Source organism: Conger conger, chromosome 14 (genome assembly GCF_963514075.1).
Source record: "Conger conger chromosome 14, fConCon1.1, whole genome shotgun sequence".
In the NCBI taxonomy this organism is placed as follows: domain Eukaryota; kingdom Metazoa; phylum Chordata; class Actinopteri; order Anguilliformes; family Congridae; genus Conger; species Conger conger.
In genome coordinates, this window is record NC_083773.1 from 19,022,508 (window position 1) to 19,035,742 (window position 13,235).

Consider the following 13,235-nt stretch of genomic DNA (forward strand, 5'->3'; position numbering starts at 1 on the left):
TGGATTTAACCACATCCACTCACGGATGCACTAATGTATGAATATAAGAATGATGTAATGCTGTGGTAACCAATCTCTGTTTCTGTATACCTGACTCTACTAATCAGCAGCACAACAAGATCTATAGCTGTTGAATGAGGTGTGCTTTGTTGGAGTGAAAACATACAGGAGGGTAGATCTCCAGGATCAGGGTTGGTTACCATTGCCGTAATGTGATGGCAGATCAGAAACTTTCAAACGTTTAACTTTTCAGATGTTCAATATTACACACACAAGCTCAGTAACTACAGCCACTCAGTGGGTGGCCGCCATTGGGAGGAGACTGAACTCAGGCTGTCAAGCCATCCTTCAAATCAAATTATACGCTTGGCATCAATAGCTATTCATAACTGTCCTGCATATTCTGGCATTCATCAACATGTTTTTACATATAGGGCATTCTCCTACATTACCATGGCAACAGTGTAGCGGAGTCCACATGCGCATGGTTGAGCGTCTCTCTGGACTTGTTCGCTGTTCACAGGGGAGAAGTTCTTCGACATCGACAGCGGCCGCAACGTGCCCCTTCACTCGCCCCCCACTGAACACTACACCATCGTCTTCAACGTCTTCGTCATGATGCAGCTCTTCAACGAGATCAACGCCCGCAAGATCCACGGCGAGAGGAACGTCTTCGAGGGCATCTACCGCAACCCCATCTTCTGCAGCGTGGTCCTCGGAACGTTCGCCCTGCAGGTACCTACCTGTACTTCCCCGTGTCCGCACGATCGCATTCCGGTCCGTTTACTGCATGCAAAATGAGTCGATACATAGTAAAAATGTGACATTCTGGATCCAAGAAAATTCTATTTCTAAGAATATTTAAGTAACAAGATATACATTTCTGAAAATATCCCACATTGTAGTCCCTTTAACCTTATTTATATGAGACGCTGATAGATAATGTGTGTATGTCGATTGATGTGGTTGATGTCATTTTGAGTTTGAGCAGGTGGTGAGTTCTGTTTCATAACGAAGCCTTTGTTGTTGTGTGTGGCATCTGTGCGTTTCAGATTATTATTGTACAGTTTGGAGGGAAGCCGTTCTCCTGCACTGCCCTCACCATCGACCAATGGCTGTGGTGCATCTTTATTGGTGTGGGGGAGCTGCTCTGGGGACAGGTGAGAACGATATTACAGCTTTCCATTATTCATGAAACACCGCTCGGCATTGTGGGACACATATGCTATCTCCAAGGCAAAATGACACTCTCCAGCGACAGTTTTTTTTGTTCTTTTTCTAAAACGAGGTGGTGAACGGTTGTCAGGACAAAGCTTGCGTCGTGCGATCCTGCTTGTTGCCATTTCTATTTTAATAGCGTAAAGCTATAATCACACAAGTTTATTTATACCGTTGTGAAGAAGGCCTGCTTCTCTCCATTGTGAGCTGTTGGAGAAGAGTATCAGGCTCTTTTAAGCGTATGTCGCTGCACCATAGACATCTTCCGAAGGGAGGTGTGATTTCCGCACCTTTTAAAAAGGTCTGTAACTATAATTCCTCTGCTCTGATGTGCAGAGAAAGAGAGGGGGAGAGAGAGGGAGCGTTTCAGACTCGCTTCCAAGCCAGCGGGAGTCGTGGGAGGCAGCAGGATGTTGCCTGGGTACCGGCGCGTGCGGTTGCCACCGCAAAACCCGTTCTCAAACAAAAGAAGCCTCCACCGCTGGAGCTTTGGCGGTAATGAGTTTTTTTTTTTTTTTCACCGCGGATGAAAAAGCGGCACGTCCCATATTTTCTGAGCCCCTGGGGGATGCCAAACTCTGCACGCCAGTCCCACCGCGGCCCCGCACTCCGCCAACGCCCAATCCGCTCCCCCGTGCGGACCCGCCGTTCGTGCGAAGGTGCGACGCTCAGGCGAGGCGCGGAGCTGAAAGTGAGCAAACCTTCCCATAAGCCCCGGAGGCTGCTCCCGCCGTGAACCTGAATGCAGTTACCCCGCCGCTGACATTACCCAGAAATCCTCCGCGCTCCTCTTCTCTGCGGCACGCTGAGCCGCGGTACACACCGATGTCAATAAAGGGAAAACCTCCCGGCACCTGGGAGAGCTGCTCTCAACATTATTCTGGATGACAAAGACAGTGGAGGCAGCTTACTGATCTATGTCTGTGCATATAACAGCTCTCTGAATATGCGCTCGAATTCACAACAGGATCACTGTCTTAAACAATAACATCAGCGTTCGTCGTCGTTCTCTTTAAACCGGGAGGTGGGATTGAATGATTTAATCCAAATGCTAACAGCTCTCCCCAGCACTACGATATCATGGGAACAGGAAAGTCACTCTGTTTTCACATTACTTAATCCACCCATCCTATTATAATACATTAGTAAAAATAGATGTTTATGGTTAGCCAGGAAGGCTTTTCTTCTGTAGTCCCTGGGCTGCATGTGTTTGGGCTGTGGGAGGAAACCGGCGCACCCAGAGGAAACCCTCACAAACACAGGGAGAACATGCAAACTCCACACAGAGAGGACCTGGGTTAAGCACGATTCCATTCCCTTATATTACATTGCAGTACAAGCATTTAGCAGACGCTCTTTTCCAGAGCGACGTACAATAAAGTGCAGATCAAACCCAGTGACAAGTGCGCTAAGGACCACCTCCTTGCGAGGCAACACCGTTAACCATCGTGCCATTGTGCCACCAGTATTGGGTGTTGCGGTGCAGACCCTCCTGAAGTGTCTTCAACATGCTGAACATTCACTCCAGTTATAATCTTCCACCAACGCCTTTTTAATACAAATAGAAGCAACATTGGTCTAACAATGCCAGCTAGCTGATTAGCTGCTTATGTGTGTTTTTTTAAATAATGAGAATAACAAATATTGGTTAAAGTGCATTATGACAGCCAAATGATTGTCAACTTTTGTTCTCACCATCACCCGTCAGCAGCCACGCACTGCCTTTTTAAGCTGTTAGCTGACATTGGCGGTGAGCAGAGCAAAGTATTAAAATGTTGACGAGCGTTAGCTAGTGTTCGTGGTGAACAGAAAAAAGTTTTACATTGTCTGACGTTCGCTGAGGCGAAAAATATATATAAACAACGCGTTTTAAAATGTTGATGAAAGTTTGTTGATGTTCGTGCCGAGCAGAAAAACGTTCACATATATGTTGACAAAAGTTAGCTAACGTTCACCGTCCAGAACGCACACGTCCTGAACGCACGTCCGCTGCTTATCCATCCAGCTCATCTCGGCCGTTCCCACGCACCGGCTGAAGTTCCTGAAGGAGGCCGGCCACGGGATCACCAAGGAGGAGATTCCGGAGGAGGAGCTGGTGGGAGGCGTGGACGAGATCGACCACGCTGAAATGGAGCTCCGCAGGGGCCAGATCCTCTGGTTCCGTGGACTCAACCGCATCCAGACTCAGGTACGACCGCGCCATGTCCGGGAGGGGGTCCTCGCTGCCCCCCCCACACACCGTCCTCCCCAGCCTGACCAGCTTTCTCGCTTTCCACAGCAGCGTTGACCGAACACCGCCATTCTTCTGCCTGGGACCGGATCGGCCTCGTTTAACCTCCTCTTTCCCCCCTTGACCGTTTGTTTAGGTTGTGTCATCCTACAGGTCTCCCCATAGGATCCACGACGACAGATGGCTCTTCTATATGTGGCCAATAAAGGGCTAGCAGGCTTTAATTACTGGTGCCCCTCCGTTCATGTATGGGAAATGGAGGGATGTCGCAGTTTTGGAGAGTAGAAAGAGAGGGACTGAGGGGGGTCAGGGAAGGGTCGAACAAAGCGTTTAGACCCTTCACCATCTTCCCACCATCCGAATGCAACTTCCCCACTACCCTGCCTCTTTTAACTGGCTCAGTGTTTTTTTTATGTTTTTATCCTGACTTATGCAAATATCTTAATGGATTTTCCTTCAGCTGTTGAATGTGTGCTCTTTCAGTCAATTCCGTCTAATCGGTCGAATCTTTGTACCGAAATGTGTTTGCTTCTTCATCTGAATGCATTTGAATGACTCTGAAATAACGCGGTTGCCTTTCCTAGGTGAGACGTTGTCATCTTTAAGTACGTTTTAACATACCTGGTGTATATTGTGTGCTTTTATAAACCTGTTTACTAAAGGCAGCCCATGGTCCCCACCCCCTCTCCATGTGGCTGGGAGTCCCGAGAGTAGTCTCATGGAAACTGTGCACCAGCGGTCGCATAGCGACTTGAGTGAGAAGTGCGCTCGGAGCACGGAGCCTTCCAGCATCGCCCAGTCCCTCTGCTCTTTCTTGCCCGAGGTCCCTGCTCGCGATAGCGACGCGCCGCTAGGTGCGCTAAGAGCACGTTAGCCTCCCGAAACTCATAGGGAAGAGCAGGCTGTCATTCCAGGTGGGAGGTAGCGCCTGCCCTACTTGCGTTATGTAGCGAATTTCACACCTGCCATCTTCGTACGAGGAGAATTCACGAACCGCCAGCGGTTGAGGATCTGAGCACAACAACTCAACCCCCCTTATTCATTTATTTCATTTTATTCGTTTATTTCATTTTTCCACCCAAAGTAAGGGTGTGGGAGTATCCTTTTAGACTATGTCTTACATAAGTGTATGACGTTCCCAACAATGACAGAATCACTCCACGGCCTCTCTTCCCTCATTTCTTTATTTATATAGTTGTTCATCCGCAAGCTGTGGCTTGGTTTGTGGGCGAGTTGGTTTTAATAAGCATAATACATCTCGGGCCTATATTCTTTCGAAGGAGGAGCACAACAGGGTTGCCTGCTGCAGAAGGGAGGAGTAAATATGAGCATTTAGCCTCGGGCAGGGCTCTCTCTGTCCCCTGGGCTTCATTAACGGTCCTTCTTGTAGAAAATATAATGGAAATCTCTGATGATTGGGTGTGAAAACGGTCTTTTTTGTCAGATTTGAGGGAGGTTAGGTCGTTGAAGGGTCAGACTCCCCCAGATTCCAGCTCGTGATTTGTGTTCGGGCTGTCTCCTGTGCTGGGTTTTGATGGAGCTTGTTTTGTTGTAGCTTTGCTTGTTGCTCCTCTGGGTGTGTGTTTCCATCTCGAGAGTTCATTACACAGGCTCAGGACTGCACTTTTGGCTGGTTTTGATTTGTTTGTCAGATCTAAGGTGGATTTTTTTCAGCCACTGCTCCCTTATCTCTGGATTTATGCTGTCTGGCATAGTGGCACTTACACACATACATACACACACTTGCACACACTCAGACACACACACACTCACTCGCACACACATGCACACACTTGCACACACTCACAGACACATACACCCACTCACTTGCACACACCTGTGCACATTCGCGCACACACACACACACACACACACACACACACACACACACACACACACACACACATACATACACACACACTCATATACACACGCACACACTTGTACATGCACATGCACATTCACACTCACACACTCGCACACACACGCACACACCTGCACACACTCATGGACACACACACACACACACACACACAGGCACAACATGCATACACACATCATATTTCTAAACCAAAAATACCTGTAATTATTAGTTTATTGCTCACTTTAAATATGCCTGAGGCGAACATAGGTATATATTCAAGGCAAAAACCTGGCTCTGTTTCACCTGAAATCCCTTCTTTAAAGTGGTCCAGGTTTGATTGAAAGTCATGTCCTTCAATCAAAAAAATACATTTCCAGAGATGAAATGAACACACACACCATAATTTACTGTAGTGAGAGATTGCCCCCCCCCCCCCCCCCCACATACACGTAAGCACAACCCAACACTCCTGCGTGTGACATGTTGCCTATCAATCTTTAAAGAGCCTTCAAGCCCATCACCCCAGTCAAAGATGAAAGATTATTTGAAACCAAGATGTTTAACTGCGTCTTGCATTAGCGTTCTTATCTTTGCACTTTTGATGATGTGCCGTGCTGTTTTGATTATGTAAAGTGCTACAGAGTGTGTCCTTCCTTTTGTATTGTGGGTCATGGTTTCCTCTGTTGGGTATTGGAGCTAGCTGCTCTCTACGGTGTTGCGCGTTAGCGTGCTAATGGGTTTTTCTCAAGTCTTTCCTCAGCTCCTATTGTCCCAGTCCCCTGTTCGCCTCTCCGAATCCCCCCCAACACCCCCCCACCCCCACCCCACATTACACTAACAATGGTAAAGCCCCAAAAAACTCAAAACACAAGAGCCTGACTCTTCTGGAAGTCAAGGACCTGACCGCAAAGCTGGTGAGCTAATTAGCTCTTTATCTCGTCCCCTCTTTTTTTTGCAAACCCCAACCACTTGCGGATTCATTTTTCATCACGCATGGCTGGTCACACTGAAAAGGAAGATAATTGGCTCCGAATCTGTTTCTGTAAAAAAAAAAAAAAAAAAGCCCAGCGGAAATCGTCTTTTTCGGCAGCTCTTGTGTGTGGAGTTCCCTTTATTCCACAAACTGCTGAAAGCCTCGCTCCTTTTAACCCTTTAAAGAGTTGGGAATGTTTTTTTTAATGTTTTTTGGAATGTTTTCTAAATTTAATTCAGAGTTGTAGAACTCAATTGCCTTCAGTTAGCAGAAGTGACTGTTCAGCTAAGGACATTCTAATGGCATATTTCTGACCTCACACCTTTAAAGGGTTAAGAGGTAAAATAATCACTCCCTCTTCTACTACAATGCCTTAAAATCCTTCCCCTCCCTGCCTTATCCTTCCTCCTCATCCCCCCAAGCTGCAGGGTGGTTTCTCTCTCTTTCTCTCTCTCTGTGGAATAACCCTGTGTCTGCCCTGGCGTATGGCCGTTGTGCCTGCCTGGCTCTTCTCTCTCTCTCACTCTCGCCCTGTTCCTTGCAGATGGACGTTGTTTATACATTCCAGACGGGCCAGACGGCAGTGCCCGGGGCTCTGCGTCGGCAGCCCTCCGTGGTCAGCCAGCACAACGACGCAAAAACTGTCTCTAGCCCCACCCATGTAGGCCTCTCTTCCTCTTCCCTGTCCGCCAACTCTACCGCTGCGGCTGCCTCGGGCCAGCCCTCAGTCTGCGCTTCCTCCTCTACCGCAGGCAGTGAGTCTTCTCTCCACAACCACCAGTGCTGCATGGGTCTGCCATCGACAACCAGTCCTCCCGCCCCTTCTTCTTCTGCTGTTTCTGCTGTCCTCTGCGCTGTCCTCGCCCGCGCTGCGTTTCCACTCACTCACTCACTCACTCACTCCTCCTCTTTTATTCTTAACCGACGCATCTCCTCTCTCTCTCAGTGCTGTGCGCCTGGTTGCCTCTGTGTGCATTAACCCTTGAGAGAGAGGGGGGAATAAAACGTTCTAGTGATGTAAATGTGAAGAAATAACAGAGCCTGTGAAATTAATATTCACAGGCTAAAATCTCCGCAATTCGACTAGTCTTAGGCTAAGGCTAACGCAGTGACTTGCCGACAGATGTTGGCGTTTGATTTTCTGTTGACTTGACAAAATAATTCCCGGAAATTAGAACTAGGGTGGAGCACCTTTGAGCCTGGAAGGTCTCTGAAATGCATCAGTTATGTTTGTACGTTATCAAGTATGGCAAGGCTGTATCTCAAGGGTTAATGGCACAGTGTTAATTGCATTTTTAATAATTGCGTCCTTACACATTTTCTTGTGCTGTTGGCACTGTGTGTGTGTCTGTGTGTCTGTCTGTGTGTGTGTGTGTGTCTGTGTGTCTGTGTGTGTGTGTGTGTGTGTGTGTGTGTGTGTGTAGGAAGGGACTTACAATGGTCTTGTAACAATTTTTTGACACAGAAATCTTACCTATTGTACCTTTAAGTGACCGAGCAGTACACTAGGCACAACGGGTACAATGCAACACCATCACACAGCAGACATTTTCATACAGGTGAAAAAATGTTTTCAATGCATCATTTACAGTGCTAGAATTTTTCTAAATGGCTGCTCCTTATTGTTTTGGAGACAATGCATTTAAAATGCAAAACAATCCTCAGTTCCTGACGAGGCTGCACTCTTCGTCCCAAACACACACACACACACACACACACACACACACACACACACACGTACTGACACACACTCACACACACACACACACACACACACGTACTGACACACACAGTCAGAGGAAATCCTCCCCTGCCTGGGCAGGTAGACTGTGGGGGCCTGAGGGACAGGTGGCGATGGCTGGCGTTTGGGAGCTGTGATGTCTGTGTTTGATGCCTGGATGTGAGCCCCATGCACTCACTAAAACAGCGCCTTAAATGGATATTCCCACCCTCACACGTACACAGCTAATTCAGTCCGTCTCTGTAACATACTCCAGGACCATGTTGTTTGTATAATGACCATGCTGTGAGTGTGCATATGGGTGTGCATGCGTGGTGCAGCGTGCGTGTGTGTGTATGTATGTATGTGTGTCTATGTCTGTATGCATGCGCGCATGTGTGTGTGTGGTGTGTGTGTGTGTATGTATGTGTGCGTATGTGTGTCTGTATGTCTGTATGTATGAATGCGCGCATGTGTGTGTGTGCGTGCGTGCGTGCGTGCAGGTGCATGTGTGTGTGTGTGCGTATGTGTGTGTCCAGTCCGTACACATGCAGAAGGCAGCATGCGTGTACCTGAGAGCTCATGTTCACTCCCTCCATTCCTCTCTGTCCTTCCCTCTGTTTCCAGCTCTTCTGCCTTAAGACTGGAAAGCTTTTTCTGAAGCGCCTTGTACCGTGTGGCCAATGTTGACCAGCAGGCCAGGTGGGCGTGTTCACAGGTTGGAGGTGTGCACCACACTTTCAGCGCTGCTCTGAAATGGCCACCGCCACAGCGGTCCAGAAATGAAAGTAATAGCGGTTAAAAAGCGCCTGAGAGAAAGCGCCTGAGAGAAAGCGCTGAGCTGGTAACGCGTAACGGACAGTCTGCCAGCGCCCGGGCAAGTGACCTTACTAGTGACATGTCAGAAAGTGGACCGTGAGAGAGAGTCGCTCACGCCTCTGACCTGAGAACACTTCTCCATCTGCCTGGCAACAGAGCCAAGAGACCCGCCCACACTCTCAGCCTGCGAGCTGCATGAAGAGATGACAGCTGCTGCAGACACCTCTCTCTCTCTCTCTCTCTCTCTCTCTCGCCCTCTCTCTCTCTCTCTCTCTCTCTCTCTCTCCCCCTCTCCCTCTCCCTCTCTCTTTTCTCCCTCTTTAACTCTCTTTTTCACTCATCCACTTTTTCTATCTCGCTTTCAATTTTTTATTTTTTCTCTGTCTCACACTCTTTTTCTGTCTCTCTCCCTCGCTCTCTCTCACTTTCTCTCTTCATCAGTAATGGCATTTTACACTCTCTCCCTCTATTCTCGAGACTTACTATTCTGAAAGGAATTATGAGTCAGAGGTGTTTTTATTTCATATCTATTATAAATGAATAAAAAACAAAAGGCATAGTATATCTGAGCAGCCTCAATAGTGAGCTTTTCATGGTGTGGGGCTATAAAAAGTGATCGGTACATTGTTTATTACTGGCTGCTGGATGACTGCAGTTCAGTCACAGAGAAAGTGTTGAACTGAAAGCCCTGCGCTCTCTGTACCCTTCTGTGAAAGACGGCCTGGGAGATCTGTGAGATATACTGAGGAAGTGTTTACGAGGTGCACAGAAAGATCCTCCGGTTTGAGCATCAAACTGCTTCACAGAAGGGTGTCGCCACTGAAATTAAAATGGATTTCTTTACGGCGGAAAAGATTCGCTATTGGAATCCACTGCCTCAAAGTGTAGCTTTGAAACCACGCAGCGATTGGCTAGTGTTGTGTGAAATTGAGTGTGGAGATTGGGACTGTGACGCCTCTGACTCTTATCTACCTTTACCGCGGGTCCTGTCAGTACTGCACAGGTACTGCACAGGTACTGCTCATGTTCTCTGGCTCATCTACACTGACATGTCTGTGCACCCTGCTTTGTTGATGTGTTGTTCACACTGTGATTTTACAACTGAGACTGCCTGCACCTGTTCTCCTCCTGTTTGAGCTGCCTTCATTCTTTCTTTCTCCCCCTCTCTCTCTCTTGCGCTCTCTTTCTCTCATCCTCTGCTCCTCTCAATCTCTTCCTCAATTTTCTTTGTCTCCCTGTCTCTTTCTCTCTTGCTCTCTCTCTCTCTGTATCTCTCCCTCCCCCTCTCTCTACCTTGCACATGGGTAGGCACAAATGCGCACGCACATACACACACACACCCACACACACACACACACACATATACACAGGGCTTCTATTATCTGTAGGATAATAAAAAAATTATGATAAAGATCGCAGCCAATGATATGGCTTGCAGCCCGATTCCATTGTAAAAGAGTAGCTGTTGAACTTGTTGAATATCGGGAATAAGATGACCATAAGACAGAGACGCTTATGACAGAATACCTACCCACAGGAACTCGTTTAGGTTAACCATCTATTCCTGACGGCACACAATCCTTCAAAGACTAAATTAAATTTGAGTGGAGATTTCCTGTTATGCAAATGGCCGCTTTAGACAATCACAGCAATTAAACGGTCTGAAGAGAATCTCCTTTAGTGCAGGTCAATTTGCTAATGACATGGCGGTGTTGTCACCGGGGAGGGGGAGGTTCACAGGTGGGCCGGTTAATGAAGAAAAGTGCTGGCTGGACACGTCCCCATTTCAAATCTAAAGCTGTGAGTCAAAGCCGCAATCAGAACGGACATTTTAACCGCTCATTTGGAATAATGGACGCATACTGCACTGGCTGGCCTATTGAAAGGCATCAGAGAGTCAGCCACCGGTATATTCGCACGTCAGCTCCTGGAGGAGCTCCTTTTGTGACAGGCAGGTGCTTACTCATGGTGTAGGCTGCCCGGAACTAATGCCTGAAAACACTTGCACCCTGATATACAATACGGCAATTATATATGAATTTAAAAAATATATCTTAACCATATTATATATTCCAAAGACCAGTAACCTGTGGTGAACACACTGCAGCAGTGCCCTAAGCTGAAATGCTGTGATTTCTTTAGTTGTTTCTTCAGCATTACCTGTTGCTGCACAGACATACTGGGTTATGGCATACAGTTACAGCCCGTATTAATCCCCCGATCGTCACCATTCCCTCTGGAAGTGAGAAGATGGCATTTCTGAAGTGACAGGCTCCAGTCAGTGGAGTGTAACTGACGTCCTGGGAGAGAGAAAGCGCGGTGGGTGGGGGGGCGGGAGTCTCGGAGGGGGGCCCGCGTGTTAGCGCGCGACGTCCCTGCGGTACACGGGCGGAATGCCAACGAGGCGGACCCAGCCTTTTACAGCAGTCGTCACCGAAGGGTTTCCTTGGTGACTGACACCGGGAGAAATGATAATGAACTCCCGTATATGGTGTAGCACAGTGAGCCCCCCCCCCCACACAGCGCTAGCAGGGGCTTTCCTGGTCTGCGGCTCCACACCAGCCCCCCCAGTGTGTTATGTAACCTGCCGCAGCGATGGGTGGGCTTGGCTCCTCTGCCTTCCACCTGTGTGATGGAGCTCGTTAACTCGGCCGCATGGCGACAGACAGGAAGCGATGAGCACTGCCCATATATAGAGTGCAGTGGGAGGCACTAAAGCAAACCTCCGCCCTCACACTGAGTGACTGACAGCCAGTCGTGTTCCTTTGACCCTGCTGAGCTCCGTCCTGTCAGTTCTGCTCTTGTCGGCGTCGTTCATCTTTCAGAAGGACTGCCGCTAAAATCGAGCAAAAACACCGCACAACCTTTCAACCCGTACTACAAAAGCACTCCAACGCTACATAGAAATGTACCGTTTAAATGTAAGACATTCAGTTATTTGACTTGACAGCCAGAATAATACGGGGATTGAAGTATCGGTGTGTAGACGGCATTCTGCTCAGAATGGGTTGGCGTATATGGCTGTTTCCCCGTGCGTTTGTCGGGGTTTCTCAGTGTGGTATGTGCCTGTGGCCAGGGGGTGGGTCTGGAGCTCCACTGCGCGACTGACTCATTTTTTTGGCTCTCAAAGACAAATATTCCTGAGAGAAATCACCACCCGCGATTCTGCCAGAATGACTGCATTAAATAAAAATCTTAAACATGGGCAGCGTGCCGTGTTCGAAAGCCTTTGCTGAGAGCGGCATTGGTCTAGCGCTAGAATCCCTCTCTGCTGCCCTGAAAGTGTTAATATTTATATCCTAATCCTCTTTCGTTCTTTATTTCTCAGAAAGCAGAAGCTTTTTTCATTTATTCTTTCCTTTTATTTAATATATTCAGCAGTAAGCAGTATGTTGCACTTATCTATAAACACATGATGCGTATTATGTCTCTTAAAAAGGACATTGGCCTTTTGGTGAGAAGTTTTATGACCTTTAAAGGTAGTACTTCCTGTGAGTGCTCCTGTGCATGGTTGTGGGCCTGCAGATACAGCGGGCCGTTATAAAGGCATATTTCTGATGGGTCTATCGTCAGGAACGCACACACCCCAGTAATTTCACAGGGCACGCTACACGCATCGAAGCACGCAATGCATCAATGGCCGCTTCGTTTACGTGAGAGTTTTCCCGCAGTACTGAATCACGTCAGAGGCGATATCTAACACAGGCAGACAGCTCTTTATCTCCGAGTGACCGAGTGAACTAATGACGTCTTCTCGTTGGACGGTTTCACCATTCCAGTGCTTGAATATCCATTACCCTCACCGTACTTCACTTGCCTTCGCTCTCGACACGCTGCCTGGGTGGTGTTCACGCCGGTAATATGTATTGCTTCCACACTCATCTCCTATAGATTTGCCTCCTTTTCTAAATAACGTACAATATCTCCCCTGCCAATTCTGCTGGAGGCTGCCAGGAAAGTGTTTGGATTCTGAGCAGCCAGTATTGACAAGTGGAAAAATTGAATATCATTTTCACACTCGGTTGTTGTCTTGTCGTTGTTCAGCACTTGGGCAATGTCTAATGTATGTGGTGTTAGAGGATACATATTTTAAAAATCACACATACATACTCATCAGCCACAGATGGATACAGTGAGCGCAGATCTTAAAATCACAACTGTCGGCAAATCACAACTTCCAGAATCCTTCTCTCCCCCTCTTTTTCTTTGTCTCTCACACACACACACACACATACTCTGTTTCTCTTTGTCTCTACCTGCCTCTTTTTCTGTCTCCCTCTCGCTCTTTGTCTCTATCACACACTCTCTCTCCCTCTCCCTCTCCCTCTCCCTGTCTGTCTCTCGCTCCGCTGCATTAAGCCGTCGCCCCTGTAGTAGTCTAGCACCTCTCTGAATGTTGCATGATGATGCT

The 13,235-nt window shown here is 47.9% G+C and overlaps 1 protein-coding gene across 3 annotated transcripts in view; it reads left to right on the top strand.

The window, feature by feature from the left end:
• Positions 1 to 13,235, top strand: part of atp2b4 (ATPase plasma membrane Ca2+ transporting 4) — a 106,373-nt gene that overhangs the window by 83,412 nt on the left and 9,726 nt on the right. For 2 of the 3 annotated variants that reach the window (XM_061219261.1, XM_061219263.1), the window contains 3 exons: positions 524 to 735; positions 1,053 to 1,160; positions 3,224 to 3,406. In XM_061219261.1, the coding sequence (XP_061075245.1) occupies positions 524 to 735; positions 1,053 to 1,160; positions 3,224 to 3,406 (503 nt within the window). Of the gene's footprint in view, positions 1 to 523; positions 736 to 1,052; positions 1,161 to 3,223; positions 3,407 to 6,829; positions 6,947 to 13,235 lie in introns of all 3 variants that reach the window. The other variant, XM_061219264.1, reaches the window with a different exon arrangement.